Below are 20,013 nucleotides of genomic sequence, written 5' to 3'. Positions count from 1 at the left end.
CGCTACTCATAAAATAACAAAAGAGCTGTTACAACAATTAGGGGAACCTGGTGAACTAATTAATAGGTACATTACTGGTACTACTTTTTAATCGGGCAGTCTAGATATTCCTCACTGCCATACTAAACACAAATTATCCTGGTTATTTCTCACTCAAATCAGTGTGGATAGTAAACTCATTGTGTGGTTTCAGTGTTTGTCACACAGCATGCAAGGGTAAATTTCATAAAGCTTTAATTCTCTCCACTTCATGATTTGTGTTATGGAAACCTTAAGTCAAGCACATGCCAAACCCTCCTCTTCACATGCACTGACACTGCCAGACAGCTGCTAGTCCATCAGAGAAGAAGTCACTGTCAAGCATGCTTTGTGAACAGTGCTAATTTACACACAGCACATTTACAGGTAGTCATAAGGCTATACTTAGTAATGTAGAGTACCTCTGTTTAAGTGTAAAATACAATAGATCCATGTGTTTCTTTTCATTTAAAAGTATAAAAAAAATATTATCAGCTGTTGTTGCAAATGTGATGTAAAAGGTAGGAAAAAAGATGCACTTTTTTTAAAGAAAAAAAAAGCAGAACTCTACTGCTTTCATGGAGAGACTGATGCATCTCAGTTTCTACCTTGGTTGCTTTATCACCAGGGTGGAATGGTTACACTCTTATCAAGTTCTCACCATTCTTTAAAAAGTGTGTTGAATCATTCCCCAGTGTTATATTATCCTTTGAGTTGTGAAATGTTGGTCATGCTTCTTTTGTACTGTGAAACAATGTTCTCAGTGGTTGAAAGTCCACAAAAAAATAAGACACGCCTTTTATTCTCTCCCTGTGTTGCTGTGGAGAGCAGGTTGCACAGTAGCTTCAGTATTAGTCTTTTCACTCTAACTCTCTGGTTTTAAAGAGGTTTGGGATTATACCAGCAACCAGAGATATAATACTTGACCTTCTTGAAACTTGCTTTGTAGCTTGCCAGGAAACAACTCAGACTGCTAGTGTTATTACCTCTGTACACTGTTATCATGTGTAGTGATCAGACATAATGGACTGTTAAGTTCACTGTGTATGTTGTTTAACTTGTGTATATTTATTTTTGTTAGATTCACCACAGTATATTGAAGCCATATCAATCAAAAAGTGACATTTTAAAAATCTATGGTACTGATGGCACTGTTGATGTATACAGTGTTTTATGTGTTACCAAATTCACTACAAAAACTGATATATTTCACTATCTTCAACCCTGATCTGCTGCAGAGTTTATCTCTCAGGCCAGTTGCCAGTTTAAATTTCTGTCACTTTCCTTTATCCATGCATAAATCTGTTATTTGCATGAATTCAGACAATGATGGATTTGTTACTCACACGGACTGTTTAACAGCATAACATTAATTTTATGAATGCTTTCTTTAAGAAGACCTCTTTGTCAGCTACATTTTATGTACAAATGTGCTATTGTTAAATCAGTGGTTTAGTGTTTTGCCTTTGGTGGTACGATTATCTGTTTTCATGGTTGCAAAGCTGTTACAGCTATCTTTGACTTCCATTGTGTGCTCAGGAGCCCTCTGGTGGCTGTGAATTGCCAGAGCACTCCTCATTTAAATATTAGTATTTCATTTTATCTTTGGTTGCCTTGCAAGCTATGAATGCCAGATTATCAGTCTTAAAGAGGAATGTAAAATATTTAAGCAATAGAAAGAGAGCTTGTGTTTAACCAAAAACATGACAAAGAACGGTAACACTACACATTTTTGATGTGGAATTCTTGAATTCTTAAGAGGACTAATGTCAAGAAAAATGATTTACCTGTCTATCAGGTTTAGTGGTTTCCCCTCAACTGCATGTGGACTCAACACATCCCCATTCTGTCAGTGTGATTATGGCAGAGATACATACTGCCCTTTAACCTCAGTATCACTTATAGTTGTGATCTTCTTCTCAGCTTTTGGTGTTTTATGTTTTTGCATGGCCTTCGTAAACAAAGATATGGTGGTACGAAATCGAACGTCCCATGCTGGATGCAACATGTAGCTGTAAAGTTTGCCCAGTTTATGTCCTCAGTCAGGCCTCAGTGTTAAGTAGCATCCATAATCTGCTGACAAACTGGTGCTCTGATACCTGTTCACTAGACTTCCTTTGCACTCTAGAGCAGGCCAGGGTTTCCATGACCCTTACCCAGTGTGCCATGCAAAAAGGAAAAGATGGACAGAGAGTGAAGCAGGACTCACTTCAAAGTGTGTGTTGTTCTCTCTCTAGGTGCATGAACTGAAGTGTTGTATAGTTATGCCTTGTGGATTACTTGCACTCGTGTAGTAAATTCACTGGAAATTGCACTTGTTTAGATGTATATCACTTCAAAGGCTTGCAGAGGAGTCCTTTTGAAATCTTCCTAAGTGACGCAGATGTTGAAGCCCCTGTGGACATTTTTTTGTCAGTTGTGTAGAATTACATTGAATTTTGTATTGTCTTTACCACTTCATTGAGACTAATATAAAATTGGTTCTGTGAACCAAAGCTAGTATGTGAAAAATATTTTAAAAGTGAAAGAATAAATGATTAATTGCTGAACACTTTTCAGTTCTGCCTTTGTGTTTTAATATAAAATGCAATTCTGAAGATGTACAAACATTGTATGTTACTGCTCATTACAGTTATTTTACTAGTGTGATCCATAGTTTGTTTGCCTTTAACCTCATAAAAAAAGTACATATTTCAAAAATAAAACATGAACATATAAATTTGATTTCACAAGCCTAAAATAAGAGAGATGAGCTAAATTATGAGACAAAAACAACTGTCCTATAAATCTGAAAAAATGTTTGATTATCATTATCACCTCATTTAAACCAATTTCATTTCCTCTCAAAAAACCATGAGCTTGAAAAGCCTTTCTCCAAAATAACTGAGGCACAAGAACAAAACACTTTAGATTTTCAAGTATAAAATTGTATTTACAACCTTAATATATGTATATAATTTTACGCCTTGCTATGGACCCCATTAGTTGTGTCCTTAACAAAGACTGAATGAATGAACTGTGTGTTGCATCAAGCATTTACCTTGACAATTAGAGTTGAATGCCATACTTTACTGCTGCCTTGACCTTTCTTCAATACTACAGTCAATACTGAGCTTGATCAGGTAGTAGAAAATAATCTCTGCCCAGTTGGTTGCTGTGTGGTTACAGTGGTTTCACCATCACAGGCAGTCCTCTGTCTCCATCATCCCTATACTGTGTAAAACACTGGTGTCTCAGTGAAAGAGAATATTCTTGTACTTGGTGTTAGGAATCTGATCTCGGCTCTTCAGCCTCCTCACTGCTTCCCTCATGTGTTTGGGTTGTAGAGGTGGTGTATCTCCCCATTTCTCACAAACATCCAATGCTGCAAGGACAAAGACAAATGACATAATAGTAAAAATTTAAACTGCGGGGGAAAAGGAGACAAATAAAAACTCGGCTTATTTATTTATGTATTTGAAATTATTTTGTCAAAGTCTGCCACCCACCTTCCTCAACAATTTCCCCAGCAAAAACCTTGGAAATACCAGACATGGCAATTACTACATTCTGGGACACTGATGATCCTGTTATGGACTGGATCAGCTAGAAAAAGTAAAAAAAAATACATGAAACAAATAGAAAAGTTTCAAAGATTTAAAAACACTTTGTCAATGTTCACTAACAGCTTACCCTCTTAATAGCAGCCTTAGGAAAGGCAGACCGTCTGTACATCTCATAGCGATTCAGTTGCTCTTCAGAAAAGGATGACACCAGAACCCTTTAAGACACAAGAAGAACAGGGGATGATGGTTAGGTTCAGCAGGATTAGACCAATACAATTTATTGCAAATTGCAAAGTTTGGATAAAAATTTCAATCTTACTGCATCTTTTGTATTTCATCTTCATCAACCTTGTGGCGCTTCTCCTTCTTCTTCTCTGGTTCCACCTTCAGTCTTTTGGAACTAGGCTGGCTAGAGGTTCCTTCTTCCTCATCTTCTCCACCTGCTGTTTCCTTCACAGTGGAAGATAAGATTGTTAAGAGCAAATAAAAAAACAAGAGATGCCCTTACAAAAACCACATGAACACGTGAATATTGCCTAGACAACGTTTACTTAAATACTCAAATTTTATAATTTATTTAAGGTTATAGAGAGATTTAACTTTGACTATAATAATTATTATACTGGTATATGCTACACAGGTTACACTGGTGTTATAGTCTCAGTTCCATTTCATACACACATGGTCAATTATTTTATAAATCCACACAAAATGTAAATATTGCCTCCACTGCAACTGGCCTCTAAAACCTTTGTTTATATTTGTTTTTCTCTCCCCAAACACCGACTTCCTTCCAAACTTGTAATATTTGTGTATCTTTCTCAAAATATAAATAATGTTTGAATTTCTATACTTCTTCTTCTACAGTTGTGTAAAACACTGGCACAGACCACAAGTCCTGTAATATGAACCCCACCGCCTCCTCTGATGTTTGAGAAAGTAAACTCCAGGACTCACAGATTTAACCTCCTGTTTGGACTGGTCTTGCGAGGACGAGTCTTTGTTTTCATGTGTGGGGTTTGATGTGGCAGGTATATCTTCAGTTTCCTCTGATTTAGGATGCTCCGCGGTAGCAGAAGTCGTCCTCTCAGATGCATCCTCAGCTTTGATCCGTGCAGGGTCGGCCATAATTACTCACTGCTCTAACCGTAGCTGACAGCCACAAATTCTGAGGAAAAAAATAGTTTAGGTAGTTGATTAGTTAAGTTACCCGTTTGGTTGGATAGCTGTAATGATAGCTTCTACACCCAGCTCAAGTCTGATGCAAACGTTACATGGCAAATCTTTTTAACCATCTACCTGAGAAGCATCAGCACATAATTTACGTGTTTGCGTTAACTGTCACATTTGTAGCATAAACTGGATGAAAATGCGTATAAAACATGCACCTACCTTCTCTGCAGCCAGGCGTCAACAAAACAGCAGCAACAGCTAATGGTGGAGTTAAGCTAATGTTAGCTGAGTAACTGACGCTACTTAGTAAAGCGGCAAACACATGATGTATTCACTTTTTTTTAGTAAATACACAAGACTTCCTCTGCTATTACAATAAATCCAATGTAAGCAAATTACAATCAGCCTAAGTCGAATGATAGCACCAAAATGCTAATTTTCGATAGCGTAGTACACTATTTCCGTTTCCGTTTTGTATGAACTTTATTAACACTTGGTCAGTACAAACACTGACCAATACTGGTATCAAACACGTTGGTATTACACAGTATGCTTACTGTGTATTTATTTATTTATTTGCAATAATTAAGAAACAACCTTTTAAATACAGTGTTTCCATTTAACTCTTAAAGCACATGTTCCAAACTATGTTACAACACACAGTTTAGACAATCACAATCACTGTTACTGTAACTCATAAACAGTCTACTGTCACCTGATAACGTGTTGCGAAATGTTCCTTTTCACACCCATCAAGGCATCTGAGACGGTTTCTTTCGCAAAACTAAGGCATGAATTCCAACAATGTTTTCCCTTATTGTTTACAGTCTCAGCTATTTCACAGCTGTTAAATTTAGTGACTGTATTTTTTTTTTTAAGAATAATTCAAGCCTCTGATTTACGTTGAGCATTAACAATGTTAGTGACTGTTAACAGTAAAAAAAATAAAAGGTTTGGAAATTTGTTCTGGATAGCAGGAATGACAGGAGAACAGACATGTCAAGCATTGGATGTGTATAATCGCTGCTCCGCTACCCCCCCCCCCCCCCCCCCCCCACTTCTTTTAGTGAGTTTGGCTCTGGCACCATTTTGCTTATACCCATCCACCTCGTCTCTGAAGCAGCTAGGGCGGGGGTGCTAGGGGTTGTATGTGTGTGTCGGATTTGAGCAGCAGAAAGAAAGGGCAGTTTCGAGGAAGTGACGGACGAGACACAGGGGACTGGTCAGAGGAAGTTTGCTCGATGGTGGTGCCTTGCTGCTGAGCCAAACTTTTCCCCCTTGAGCGCCAGCGGCACCGTGGGTCGGGACGGTCGGATCCAGCGGCGGAGGGAGCTACGCCAGCAGCTCTGAGGAATAACTTGAGATTGGGAGAAAGAAGGGATCGCAGAGGAATTTCACTCCAACCAACTAACCGCCCCCCTCCCCTTTTCCTTCTCTTCCCCGCGCCTCCTCCGATTTTTTTCTGGGATCCGCGATGGGGAAGGAGCAGGAGCTTCTCGAAGCGGCGCGGACGGGAAACCTGGCCGCAGTGGAGAAGCTTTTATCCGGGAAGCGACAGTCAGCTGGCACCGGCAGCGGGTCGTCTGGGACCGGTGGAAGTGGCAACAGCGGCGGCCACGGAGCCTCCTCTCATCCGCTCTCCAGTCTGCTCAGGTAGGCTCTGGAAAAGAGGGAAGGAGAGGCGGATATAACTGAATGGGAGACAGTCGCCAATGTTGTCCCTATCCGACATTGTCTGATTATTTACAGCTGTAGGTAGTGTAGTATTTAACGTTCATGGCCAGGTACAGAGTAATGTTGTTTTGCATTGCCAAACAAACAGCCTAAACCAGTGCAGCGCAGAAGCAGTGGCATGCTTCTTTGTTAGCTCCCAGCTCTGTGTCCCTGCCAGCTTTACTGTAATGTGTATAAACAGCTCAGAAGGCAATTGTACAACTAAACTAGAGAAATCTGCAACAGAACAGCCCCTGGTTTCTTTGAAAACTGGTGCACATGTATTATTAATAGCTTACATACAGTCTAGACCTGAACACTCACTGGTGAAGGTGGAGTAGAAAGCCAGTTGTCAGAACCAGACTCTTGTTTTTGAGCCGCATCACTGTACTATTTTGGAAATCTGTTTTTACAGCTCTAGGTATGAAACTCCTTTCATTTACACCAAGAGGGAAATCCTTGGTGAGGTAAACATTTGATGTTGTTTTTCACATTCACAAAAAAAGATGTAGAGATGCTCGGTCAGGCTTTGGCATGTCACCAATGGCTTTTTGTTGTGCTCACCCCTCCTATGAGAAATTTACAGATAAGAAAGCAAACTACAGTCAATATACCACATTTATCATCCTTGACCACCTATCAGCTGTTCACATGGTCTGTCTGTATTAGCTCAGATTAAAATGCCTGATTTGGAGTGATGCTTTACAGAACAGGACACATTTGCCTAAAATGGAAGTTATTGGACAAGGCTTTGGTAATATCCCTAGCCCGTGGTCCTGTCCTGTCCTGTTTTTGATAGTACGAGATTGCATCGCTGTATTAAGAAAAGGCAGCTTGGCCGGGCCTTCTTCTAATGTACCATCCCTCTAACTTTGTGCAGATGAGGGCTGCAGGGTAATAATAAATAATAGGATGAAATGTAATAGATCTGATAAGCCCAGAGTTTCATTTTGTCCTGCAGATGATATCTGAATTATAAGCTTACCACAACAGGATTGTTGAATTTCCCTGGGCTGGAATGTGTTGTTCTGAGACCATATGATGCAGTTCCATAATGTATCCATGGTCTAGACAGTCATTGGGATATATGCAATGTTAAGACCCACCAAGAAAGAAATTAACAGTCTTATTGCTGAGAAATAGCCTGTTTCTTAAGGGTTCATATGCTGCTATATGACTGTCTATACATCAAAATGAACTATAACTGGTAGGGTTGTTGAGATAAAATTTATGGCCAGGGTAAGGGCTGCATGTCAAATGCAATATTATTATTTACATACTGAGCACATGTAGGTGAATGTCTGTCAATCAAAATATACCATTGCTCTTGTGGGAGCTCAGTGCCAGCCACCATCATCTGATGGACAAGTGTTACAGCATAGCACTCGAGGTGATGCATCACTGTGTTACTTAGTGCAGACTGTACAATGTACTCAAGGTAATTGCATTAGACCCTTATAATCAGAAATCCAAAATCCAATTCAGAGATGTCTGCAGGCAAGGCTGGCTCCGTCACTCCCTCACAGAGCTGTGGGCGGACTGAAGAGCACATTGTGTCATCTGTTCTGACTTGAGCAATCACTGTTTGGTCATGATAGCACTGAGAAATTAGTGGCTAGACCTTGTATGAGAGGAATTAACTACTGGTAAATGGACTCGAAAAACTTGTTGCTTATGGACACCTGAGCTTATAGGACAGTCTCTCAGGATAAAACAAGTTGCAAGATTATTGACGACAGGGCAGCCTGGGGGATTGTTGTTATTGTGCATATTTGATTTAGTTTGCATAATGAAAATGTCAATACGTTTAAGGGTATCACAATGAATTACTACAGTGTCACTAGCTGTGGGTTAGAGTGTGTGTGTGTGTGTGTGTGTGTGTGTTTTTTCTCTTTGTAACTTATTCATTGTCCATTGTTGGAAAGTGTAGGCTTGTAATCCTGTCAAAGGAGATTTGATCTGTAGGGAGGAGCTTTCTTTAGCAAATTTTTAGCCTGTGTTGATTGTAACATCAGCATGTAGAATGGGATGTGTGTTATCTACACTTCATCTGAATTCCACTTCATTACAAGCACATGAACTACCACTTTAATAAAACGTCTTCATAATTTAAGGTGGTCCGAAGCTTAAACGCTCATTTAATTCAGCTTGCTTCTGCTGTTATAGCAGGACATTCGGCCTTATGCACGCAGACGATCTGACCTAATCGGCTCCAATACTATTCCTTGAAGGTGTGCTGTATGTGTTTGCCCTAGATTTTTGGCGATCCTTCTGTGGAATGGAGTGCATGTCAAGACTTGTTGTGTTTTTCTAACCAGGCAGTTGTACAGCTCTGCTGTGCGGAATGTCTGCTTTCCCAGGAGGCTGCATCCCAGCGGCTACCATGGGACCGACACTGACCCCGACATGTTTAACACTGTCGCCACCCCAAACATTTGTTCTGTGGTGCTCCATTGACACCAAAATGAGCTGGGCGGGGCTTCCTGAAGTAGTATTGTCACGGTGTAACCTTTATTGTGGCACTGCCCAGTCATGGTTGCAGTTTGGTTGAAGCAGTATTAAGCTTTAATATCGTGTGTTGGAACTACATAGTCCATATTGTGGCATATTTTAGGACATACATTTGCTGTGTACCTCAATACCAAAGTTTTTGCTCAGGCCCCATGATCTGTTTTGATCCCCGAGGTCTACAGGAAGAGCTCTTCACTCGCACTTCCTGGCCCAGGTTGTCCAAACACGGGCAGCTGCTGTGGTCAGACCGGAGGTAAGACAAGTCCCTGGAAGGGAGAGTGCCTGCCCACTGAGGGGAAATTAACAGAGGAATGCATGGAGTTCTGGACAGACGCTCTGAGAGCTTAGCCAGATGAGGGCTCGTCTCCCAGCTTCACAGCCCTGTCCTTTGTCCCACTGACAAAGCGTAGAATGATGGCTTTTCATATTCATATCAGTCCCTAAAGACCATTCTGGGGCTTTTCTTTACTTTTTAGTTTTACAAACAGAATTGAGCTGTCATTTGGATAGGATTGGACCACCTATTTAGAGAAGCCTTCTCATCCAGGCTAATGTTTGCTATTGCTATAGGCTGAAACAAGTCAGGTTTTTGCTATATTTAGTAACAGTATAGTAGAAATATAGTTTCTGTACTACGTTTCTCCTGTTTCTAAATGCTAGTGAGGGAAGCATTTCTATCAGTGCGATGACTTGGTTAGCATTTTAAGAGGCTTGGGCACAACTCCAGATCATTCCATCCCATTACATCTACAATTTCTGGCTCACCCCAAGCAAACCCATGCTGTCAGACTGGTGTCAGCTGAGAAAATATCTGCTGCATAACAACTAGCACATACTGTCCTTTTAAAAACAAAATTCCCTGCAGCTTCTCTGTTATTAGGATCTATGCGCATGTAGAATTCACTGGGTGTGAAGGTGCACTGTAGGACCTGGGATGGTGTGTCTGCAGATGACAGGTTTCACAGCGGGATTCTGGCACCCTCAGTCCTTAGCTGTGTTTCATAGTAGCTATCAAGGTTCTGCTGTATGTTCAGCAGACAGTGTTAACAAGACAGTTTCTATCACTTTTACAGCAACGCCAGGAGCCTCACATCATTCCTAGGTAGCTAAAAGCTAGCACTCAGCAGGGCTGGCAGTCACTTTTCATCAGTTGTTGACCTCTGAACTGAAAGAAACTTTAGCTGGTTCAACCCAGGAGGGAGCAGTGGTAGCTGGGAAATCTAACACCACCATGTTAGCATTCCTGAAGCATCTGAGTTTGGGATGCTCTGGTCTGCGCGTTATGTTTACGGCCCATGTTTGTGTAGTCTGAGAAAGCATGCAGAGAGGCACTTAGTAGCAGTGATGAATTCCACATATGTGTGTGTGTGTGTGTGTGTGTGTGTGTGTGTGGGAACTGACAAATATAATGTCCATGCAGTAGGTAGCCATCATCATGTTAACCTAATGGTGGTAGGATAAAAATAGTTTTCATCCAAGTGGGTCAGGGGATTCTTGATTAGTTTGGAGAGGAAAAAGTTGGCCAGGAGTTGAAATAGACGATGTCCTGTATCTTGTGTGGATTTGAAGCACTGATGATAACTATAGTAATAAATGATTTTAATAACACTGTTCACAATAAAGTGCTTATCAATTAAGAAACATTAATGTCCCAGTTCTCTGGTTTCTCACACAAAGCACTGTCATTAACATATTTCTGTGCTTCCTGTATTGAAAGAAACAGAAAGTTGCTTATGTAGCAGCAAGACAGTGACATGCGGACGCGTTTACTGACTCTTCTGTGTGCTTGTTTATGTGAACTCTCTTTCACCCTGGTCACTGAAACCCTTATAATAACAAATGGACAAATGGAAGAGATAAGGTTGTAGGATGAGGTTGTAGTGCATCTCTGTGTGTGGTGTCTGTTTTTTAACCCATCTAGAGGAAGAAGTACCACAATGACCCGAGACATCAGGCCCACCCTCTTGTCCTGTGCAGGACCTACATGTGTTAGAAACCCCTGACCCAGACATTTATGTCTGTCTGGGCTGCTGGCTGGCGTCTCCCTTTCTCTCCCACTCTGCTTCTCTCAGCAGCCTTCTTGCCCACCTGCTGGGCCCACGCCAACCTCCACTCCACCTCTAGACTTCAAACATGTTGTACTTGGAGTCAGAGTAATGGCGCTGCCCTCAGTGTGTTCACACAGGAAACAAATTAGCCTAGATCTTTTTAAAATTCCCTTTTGCTTTGCTATTTCCTCAAACACTATAAAAGCACTCTGGACTGGATTAGCCTTAGCATGACTAAGCAGACTCGTAACAGTGTGACTGTGGAACACACCTACTTTCATATTTACACATAGCTTATCATGAATGAGATGTGAAGCTCACAAAAATGCCACAAGTTTAAAAATTGTTGCCCCTAAGTTAAAGTAACACTTTTCTGATCATTTGTGAGCTGAGAAACCTTCAATAAAACCCTCTACTACGAAAACTAGATCAGGCGGAAGTTTTGTGCTATTTCCAGAATATGGTTGTCAGCATAACTGAGGATAACTACCAATCCGTTCAGCAAGATTTTAGTAGAAACTGAATCGCTCTTTTAAACAAAACAGAGAAAGTGAGATCTTTGTAGCGCTGCAGCGGCAGAATGTGACTGAATGTGCTTTCCTTGTTTTCTCGCCCCATCAAATTCTCTTTTCTTCTATATCCATCTCACCTTTTCAGTCTGGCTACTTTTCATGCCCATTTCATTTTGATTCTGCTGGAGCCCACCGGACTGCTCTGATCATAGGCTGTGTGGCATACGCATCTTATTCACACCTCCTGCTGCAGCACACAGGAAGTGTGAATCTGTGAAATGCTCATTATGGTGTGTATATAAGCCATGAAGACTCAATCGGGTTTTGTTAAGACTGAATTTGCAAATGCGCTTCCATAACAGTGTCTTAATTTCAATCATTTCTGTCCTCTTTTGCTTGGTGCTGTTCACTGTGCCTCCTGAAATGATATTAATATGTTTCAGTAGCCTTACTGAAATATTTATTATCACACACTTTACCTTCTTCATAGTCAATCAGTTGGTTGGTTGGTTGGTCCAGCACTTTGTACAGGCATTGGCGGTCACCAGAGGATGAATCCTCCATCATCAGATCAACATTTCACTTGTGCCTCAGTTGTGTTAAGTGCTACTTAGCAAATGTTAGCATGCTGACACAGTAAACTAAGATGGTGAACATTGTAAACATTATACTTGCTAAATGTAAGTATGTTAGCATTGAAACTGTGAGCATGTTAGCATGCAGAGCCTAACATTTAGCTCAAAGTACTGCTGTGTTTTAAACCAACCTCATAGAGCACAGCTATAGAGTCTGGTTGCTCTGTTTAACATTTGTGCCACACCAGTGAGGTATTGGCTTATCAGGAGTTCTGTATCATAAAGGTGTAACAATAATTGATTAGAATTAACTAGCATTAACTAACTGATCAAGATTTTTTTTTGTCTTTCTAGTATAGTTTGTTGCCAGCTTTGTTTCCCTGTGCTGCTACCCAACTAATAATACCGCAGAATCTCTAGATAAGACTGTTCTGTCTTCATGATGAGTGTGGACTACTTTATCACAGTTGCAGTTCTTTGGTCCTAACATGGCATCTTGACAGAGATTTTAACTCAGCAGGGCTGGAGGGCTCTGGCAGGTACTTCAGTCTCTCTCTGCTGAGGAGAAGATGCTCAGGTTGGCTGTTGTGCAGCAGGGCATCTGGTTTCAGCACCCGCCAGCAGCATGCATAATTAAGCCTAATTTCCCTGACGGTGGCTGACATGCGCCAGTCACTGCTGGGCTCAGTGCCCTGGGCTAGACTAATCCCTGGCAGTGTGGTCACACTGCTAATAGGCTGGGGGACAAATCTGTTTATTTGACACCGAGTTCACACTCACCTGGGTTCTTATTTACTTAAACTTACTACTGAATTTTTGCCTTGCCTTTTCCCCAGGGTTCCATAAGTAAACAAGTAATTGTATATCATGACTTTTGATTCCGCTGGAATTCTTATAGGGGTTTGGCATATGGGCAAAATACAACATTTAAGTAAATAACATTTACTTTGAATATCTGCTGTTGACGCCTGATACAGATAAAATGAAATAAAATGAAAATGAAAATGATGAAATATTTTCTCTGAAAGGCACTGGATCTAGTAATTCTGTTTTGCCCTGATCACGATATCTACCAAAATAATTAAAAAGCATGTAATCATGATCTTACTTAATTTATCCCTCTTTCAAACCTACTTACAGGTCTATCTAAGAGAGAATCAAATTATCAGTACAAATGTGATGTAATCTAACTGACAGATACTTTCTAAAGCATCAACTAATTGAGTTTATAGTTTAGTCACTTGAAATGAGAATCAATGCTAAAAACCCAACTCCAGTGTCGTCTGTTTTGTGCATGAGCTCCAGGACATTTGGACTTCAGAAGAAAAACATGGTGGAGATTAATGTTTAAGCCTACATATTTTGTAAATGACCATCTATTTAAAATGCCTTCAGTATGTGTGACTAACATTAGCAAAGCTAATGCAGAGAATACATAAAAGAGGGAAATGTTATTATCCCCCCCTCCTCTCACACTGGCTAGGCTTTGTACAACACAGAATTACAGCCCCCCAGAATCTCTTTCAAACTTCAGCTTCATCCTTCTGATATTCCCTCAGGGAAATTAAGGATTAGCTCAGCCTTTCAAACAGGAATTCCTCAGTCAGTTCCCATGAATGTGCCCCCCTCCCAAACCAAATCAACTCTGTTTTGCCCATTCCCCTGCTATGGGCCTAAGCCCTGGCCCCCAGTTAGGTTGGTTGTGAGCCGTAGTAAGAGGATGAAGTGGATTGTCGAGCACCACTCTGACTCATGCCCTTGAGTGCCATGCTGCCAAAATGCTGAGAGGACATAACACTTGGACTGCACTTAAAGCTGCTACCACAGGCAGCCCTGCTTATAGCAAATTTAAATACTATGACGGTGAAAAAAAATATAGGGAGCAGACAGCTTCATTTCCTCCACACGGAGATAATTTTGATAGGATTAATTAACACCCATGTCTCCGTTTAGAGCTGTAATATTATAGAAAAACCACTAAGTGAGATGATATTGTGGTTTGTGTTTCGGCGTCTTTGGTCACGTGGCTGACGTGACTCAATGTTTGTGTTTTTGACTGACATTTTTGGAAGTTCTGGCAGTGACGCATCAGAGTCATGACCGCTGAGTAGGTCCAGTGTCATAAATTTGATCCCCCTTTATTCTAGATTTTCTTTTAAAATTTACACTTCAAATATGAAAGAGAAATCTTACCGTATGACTCATGATGCATCTTATGTAATGGAGTTTTAACTTGCGCTGCTTTTTTTTTTTAACTAAGCAAGTCATTGTGAAAATTCTACGTAACACAAGATAGGCTAACATCTTTACTGCAAATGTCCCAGTGTTCACTTACATCATATGACAATCAATGCAATAAAATCACAGCCATGTTAATTATGTGACCACTCCCATGTCATCCGATCATCATTACTGCCCCATGCCTGATTTTGTTAAATTCTCCAGTCGTAGTCGCTGCTCTGTTCATGTTTATGTTAATTTGTTTATGGGGTTTTTGCTGTAAGCCGTTACATAACTCTTTTATCTAGGACAGCAACTAGAGGTCTGTTTCTGTCTCTGTTTTCCCGTTTGATGTGCTCAGCGGCCATGCACAAGCCAGTGCTGCTGTGCTCTTTTACAACAGATTTGGTTACCGGTTCTGGAGGAATGGAGTGGAAGTTTGCATGTGTGATGCCTGAAGAGCTGACATAATTATAACTCCCCCCCCCCCCCCTTTTTTAACAGAAATGTATCAATCTCCAGCGTTTCCTTCCACAGCACATTCCCACCCTAGTATTTCCTCCAAGCACACCCTGCTTTTGATGTGCCATGTCTTTATGACTGCCTGACTTGTTAAGATGGGAGCCAGAAGCCCTGCTGCAAGAAATAAACGGCTTAGGTTATGACTAGTAGAGTGGTGCATCCCTGTGTGTCTGTGCTCTGTCAGGCCCATTGTTCTGCAGGCTATAGAACCCTCCAAGATACTTACTTAATGAGACGGCTCTGACTGTGTAATTGCAGGCTGCTCTGAGAGCTATTATGGGAGATGTATTTTAGGGGGGCAAAACAGCCATTACTGCGACAAAATCGAGCCATGTGTGTGAAGCAAAGTCACACAGTTGCACTGGAGCTGATACGAGGAGGCTGAGCATGCTGCTGCCACACCTTCTACACGCTGATTTTTATCATGGATCAGTTCATATCGTGTCTGTGAGTGTGTTCAACTGCCAGGGTTGATATTCGTTTACTTATTTATTTCCCAGCAAATAGCCTGTGACTCTGCTCGTCTTACTGGCAGCACTCTCTCCAAAGGCTTCATTCAACCAAGTTACTCTCTTGCATCAAAATCCAAGCCAGTAATAAATTATGAAGCTATCCAACTGCCAAATCTGTGGCTTTCATTTGGGTTTTTTTTTTGACAGCTTTCTATAATATATCAAAAGCTGAGAAAATACTTAAAAAAGCAAAGATTTTTCTAAAAAAATATTTCTTTTTCATTCATGATTGATTCTGTGTGAGGCCCAACTGTTTTGCTCCCATTCTCTTTCTGTATGGCAAATGACTCTGGTCCCAGATATATGGTTCACTAGTGCTGGGATTTCCTCCTCACATGATTTATTTAGGATGTGTTAAGGTCTTTCAGAGAGCCCCACATCCCAGTCCTGGCACTCGGTCTCACCAGACATCCTTTAGCTTCTTAAATTACTCATTCCATCCCTCTTTACCGCCCCACTCTATCATCGCTCTCTTTCGCCCTTACCACAGCACTCTTTGTAAATTAAAAGAAACAAACCAATCTGAGCTGACGGCTGAGTTCAGCTCAAGTGAATGAGAGTGCTTGGCTGAAGCTGGCCTTCCATACACTTTACTCCCCATTCAGTGCTTTTTGGCTCAGTCTCAGTGCTTTGTTTGTCATTTCTTACGCTGCATAACAAAAGTCTATTCTACTTCAGGACTTGACCCAGAATAATCAGGCTTGGGTTGCATAGTTACTGTAAACTAGACCAAATTAGCTCATCTTCACTGCTGCTCTCTGGTGATAGCGTTACTTGTTCCTTCTTCTGTTTTTCTGGTTCCTGGTTGCTCACTCCCGTGGTCTCACATGTTTGTCCAGAGAGACGGAGAGAGAGAGAGAGAGATGCATGAAGGTACGCCCCCACCTGTGTGTAGGTGGGGTTCAGCTGTGTGATGTGAACCAGCCGCTGAGATAGCAATCAGAACGGAATCAGTCACACCCACATGTAGAGACTTTACAGAGGGATGGGCAGTGTTTGTTTGGTGTGTATATGTGTGTGTGTGTTGTGTTATGGAAGTGTAACGACCTTCTCTGCTCCCAACAGTATCTGGAGAGGCCCCAATGTGAATTGTGTGGACAGCACTGGATACACCCCCCTCCACCACGCCGCCCTCAATGGACACAGGTAGATCAATGGGAATTGGGAGAAAAGCCTGTGTCGTAGGAGGTTTCTGTTTATGCTCTTCATTAAATGTGGTCTGCCCTCACAGACAATTGTCCCACTGGGAAGATAAAGCTATTGATTGGCTGTTTGCTAACGTCTATCAGCGTGGCTTTTACTCTTGGCATTTTCTGACCTGCCGTGTCCCTTGAATGATCTGCAGCGAGGTGGTGGAGGCGCTGCTACGGAACGAGGCCTTGACCAACATCGCCGACAACAAGGGCTGCTACCCTCTCCATCTGGCCGCGTGGAAGGGAGATGAACATATCGTCAAACTGCTCATTCACCAAGGACCTTCACATCCCAAACTCAACGAGCAGGTCTGATGCTGTGTTTTCTCTTCTGTTTTTGTGTGCGTGTGTGCGTGTGTGTGTGTGCGCATGATGTAGTGCCGTAGTGCGTGTGTGCGTGTGTGCGTGTGTGTGTGTTGTGTGTGTGTGTGTGTGTGTGTGTGTGTGTGTGTGTGTGTGTGTCTATTTTTGATCTTCTGGTTTCAATCTTACAGTTCCAGGTTTTGTTTTTTCAAAAACACTTACATTGTTGATAAGATCCCGAGTTGTGAAATGACGTCAGTACTAAATTGATTTTGTTCTCCAGATTGTGCAGAGTAAGTGTGTCTGCAGCAGACACAGCAGGACTTTGTGGGAGTATCTTAACCTTCTTTTTAAAGTAACAATAAAAATAAAAATTTAAAGTCAGCTTTTCAGCATATTTGTTACAGCTCTAATGGTTCAGTCAGCAACTGCAGGAAGTCGATCATTTCCTCACTTTTTGTTTTGATGTTAAATTCTGTTTCAGCATGGCATGATCTGTATTCGAACAAGACGAGTGCATTAACCTCAGTGCATCATGACTTTTACTGTGTCACCGATACTGTCACACTTGAAGTGCTTTGACGCCATGCTAGTGTGAGAAGTGCTTGTTTGCTCTAACCATTTTAACTGTTTTAACTCATATGTTTTGATATTTTGTTTGGTTGCTTACTGCACAGACAGCCTCCAAACTGGCATCATCTCTAGCCTGTCCTGTTTGGGATGAGGAGAAATGACCCCTTATGAGCATCAGAAACATCTAGTCAGAATATCCTTTTTTTTTTTTTTTAAATCCAACAGGCCACCCTCAGATATAACAAAACTTCAGCTAGTCTCATTTTGTGTCATTTCTCCCTGCCTGTTCATGACATCTGATTGTTCATTAACTCAACTCAATTAATTTTTTTTTTCTGTTTCATTCAGTTTGACTCATTTGTGATCATCATTCATTTGTTCATTGCTTGTCTGAACCAAAACCATTGGCCTATCTTCTCTTCCTCCCTCCCAGAGCTCTGTAGACCATAAAGAGTTCAAACGCTGTGGGCCCTTTGACCCCTATATTAATGCCAAGGTGTGTACACGGTGCTGCCGAAAACAACATTTCCTTTTTGAAGTGCTTCTTTGCTTTACTGCTGTGTTGGCTTGCTGTGCTTGGGTTTGGTTTGTTGCTGCTGCTTGCTGCTTCAGAGACATGGGAAGGCTTTTAATTTCACTGGCTATCAGTACATCTCTGTCCTCTGGCTCTCTACTCATGTTCACTTGTGATCTCCAAATTGTTATGTTTAACATAAGTGACGCTGCATTACAGCATGCCCTCCTACACAGAGGTTAATCTTTTTCTTACATGTTACAATACTCTTGTACCAGCCTTTTTGATCAGGGGCAGGAATAAACTAGGCTTTGGATGGAAACGTCCTAGAAAGTTTAGTAAAGTCTGTCCCCTCTGGGTCACAGTGGGTGATTTGTGACTCTGTCTGTGTCAGTTTTTGTCCTCTGGGTGAGAAAAAATGGGTGAAATTGATTTGAAAACTGGTCTAATATGCAGCCTGAGGCACTGCAGTTGCTGGCACCACACAGCCAGCAGTAGGAGAAAATATTGACTGATTCAAACTCTACTATCAATTAAAGTCCCAACAACCATTAGAGTATTAAAAAATCAACAATGGAAGGTTGAACGATGGAGCAGCTTACGGGAAGTCTTCTTTAAAACCAGCCACTAGTATACTACACTGCTGACTGATAGAGCACTGTGCTATTTTATTACAGTTAGTACAATGATTTTTATAACTGAAATAAGTTCATTTTCTGCTGATTATGTGAAATAAAATATCTACATAAAGGTTAAACAAAATGAAAAATAAAATAAGATACCTCTGAGAAAAATCAGATTGAAGAGGCAAAAATATCTGAAAGTTAATTTTTTACCCTGTTCTTTTTTTGGACCCTGCAGTCATTAAGCTACTTATCAGCTGTGAAAAAGTTAATCCTATGTGGAACAAACCAGGAGGATGAGCCCAGCTTTTATTCTTCATCTCTCATTTATGTGACTACTCTGGGGTACATACAGAGTTACATCAGGCTTCTTTACATTTAAGTTAGAGCACCACCCTCATTGCATTCAGGCACCCAGGGAAGCCCCAGTCATAGCCTGTCTACATGAGACTGATGCCAGTTTAGCAGGCACTGCAGAGTGGACAGTGTCTCTCACAGTGTCACCTTCACAGTCAGAGCAGTGTGTACACATTCATCGCTCCACGATGGCTTCCTTTAATGCTGATATACGTATATCAGAGTGTGGATTTGTCTTACTTTCTTTTTCCATTTAGTCTGTTTGATGGATTGAACATTGAGTCTGTGAAGTTGATGAATGACATCTTAATGTAAAACACTTTCAGGATAGTTTGGGGACCACTACCTGGTCATGAGCCTGAATAATTGATGCCTTGTTATGAATAAATCAAAAACACGGATGCCGTGTGGAGGTTGTGGTTGATGGCATCATGTGACTGAGTGGGCAGGTTGCATCCTGCCTCGCCTCTCACCACACTCCAGGACCAGACAGCCATCTCACGAGAACGAGGAGGATAGGAGGTTTTCAGAGTACCAGTCTCTTTGCATCAGCATCAAAGAGAGGTTTCCATGCTACACTTGCCTGTGTGACTGTATAAATGGGTAGATTTGCCCCTCCTCCTCCCCCCCTCCACCTCCCAGTTTGTGCTTCTGAGCTTGCGTTGCTGAAGAGAGGAAGAGGTGGGACGTTGTCATAGTAACAGTGTCAGGGCTTATTGGTAGTACAGTGATGGTGAGTTGACCCAGTGGAGAGATGTGTTTGTGTGGCGTGAGCCAGCCAGACATGAAAGGTGTGTGATGAGGATGGAAGAGGGGGGTGCAGGACTCATGGAGGATTGGGGTCCCCGTCAGGGACACTCAACCTGGACCGGGTCCAGTTCTCTGTCATCCTGGTCCAGGAAGGAAGCCAGCCAGCCTAATGTTTATTCATTACACCCCTGTGCTGTCTCCCACTGATAGTGTCCTTGGTGATTTGGTCACTTTGATGATGTTTCAAATGCCTCATTAGGAGAGAGGTAACCATTAACCACAGGATCTGACCATCTGAAGAGCGGCTCACACAGATTCACTACATAATGTTTATTAGTCAATCAACAGAAA

General features: G+C 41.5%; 2 protein-coding genes across 4 annotated transcripts in view; one reads left to right on the top strand and one right to left on the bottom strand.

Annotated features, from left to right (window-relative positions):
• Window positions 1–57: 57 nt before the first annotated feature.
• taf11 (TATA-box binding protein associated factor 11) lies at window positions 58–5,182 on the bottom strand. Its single transcript, XM_022767588.1, has 6 exons — window positions 4,956–5,182; window positions 4,521–4,731; window positions 3,883–4,013; window positions 3,691–3,778; window positions 3,507–3,603; window positions 58–3,382 (listed from the first exon to the last, which is right to left on the bottom strand). Exons 2-6 carry the CDS (start codon window positions 4,689–4,691, stop codon window positions 3,252–3,254), a joined length of 618 nt encoding a protein of 205 aa, XP_022623309.1. The 5' UTR covers window positions 4,692–4,731; window positions 4,956–5,182; the 3' UTR covers window positions 58–3,251.
• Window positions 5,183–6,143: 961 nt separating this feature from the next.
• anks1a (ankyrin repeat and sterile alpha motif domain containing 1A) overlaps window positions 6,144–20,013 on the top strand; it is a 62,844-nt gene continuing 48,974 nt past the window's right edge. For all 3 annotated transcript variants that reach the window (XM_022767585.1, XM_022767584.1, XM_022767582.1), the window contains exons 1-4: window positions 6,144–6,389; window positions 16,415–16,495; window positions 16,695–16,851; window positions 17,852–17,914. In XM_022767585.1, coding sequence (XP_022623306.1) covers window positions 6,211–6,389; window positions 16,415–16,495; window positions 16,695–16,851; window positions 17,852–17,914 — 480 coding nt within the window. In that variant the 5' untranslated portion in view covers window positions 6,144–6,210. The remainder of the gene's footprint in view (window positions 6,390–16,414; window positions 16,496–16,694; window positions 16,852–17,851; window positions 17,915–20,013) is intronic.

The sequence above is a fragment of the Seriola dumerili genome, unplaced genomic scaffold (genome assembly GCF_002260705.1).
Source record: "Seriola dumerili isolate Sdu_G_001 unplaced genomic scaffold, Sdu_1.0 BDQW01001222.1, whole genome shotgun sequence".
Lineage (NCBI taxonomy): Eukaryota > Metazoa > Chordata > Actinopteri > Carangiformes > Carangidae > Seriola > Seriola dumerili.
Note: the sequence above shows the minus strand (reverse complement) of the source record. Positions and strands in the feature narration are given on the sequence as shown.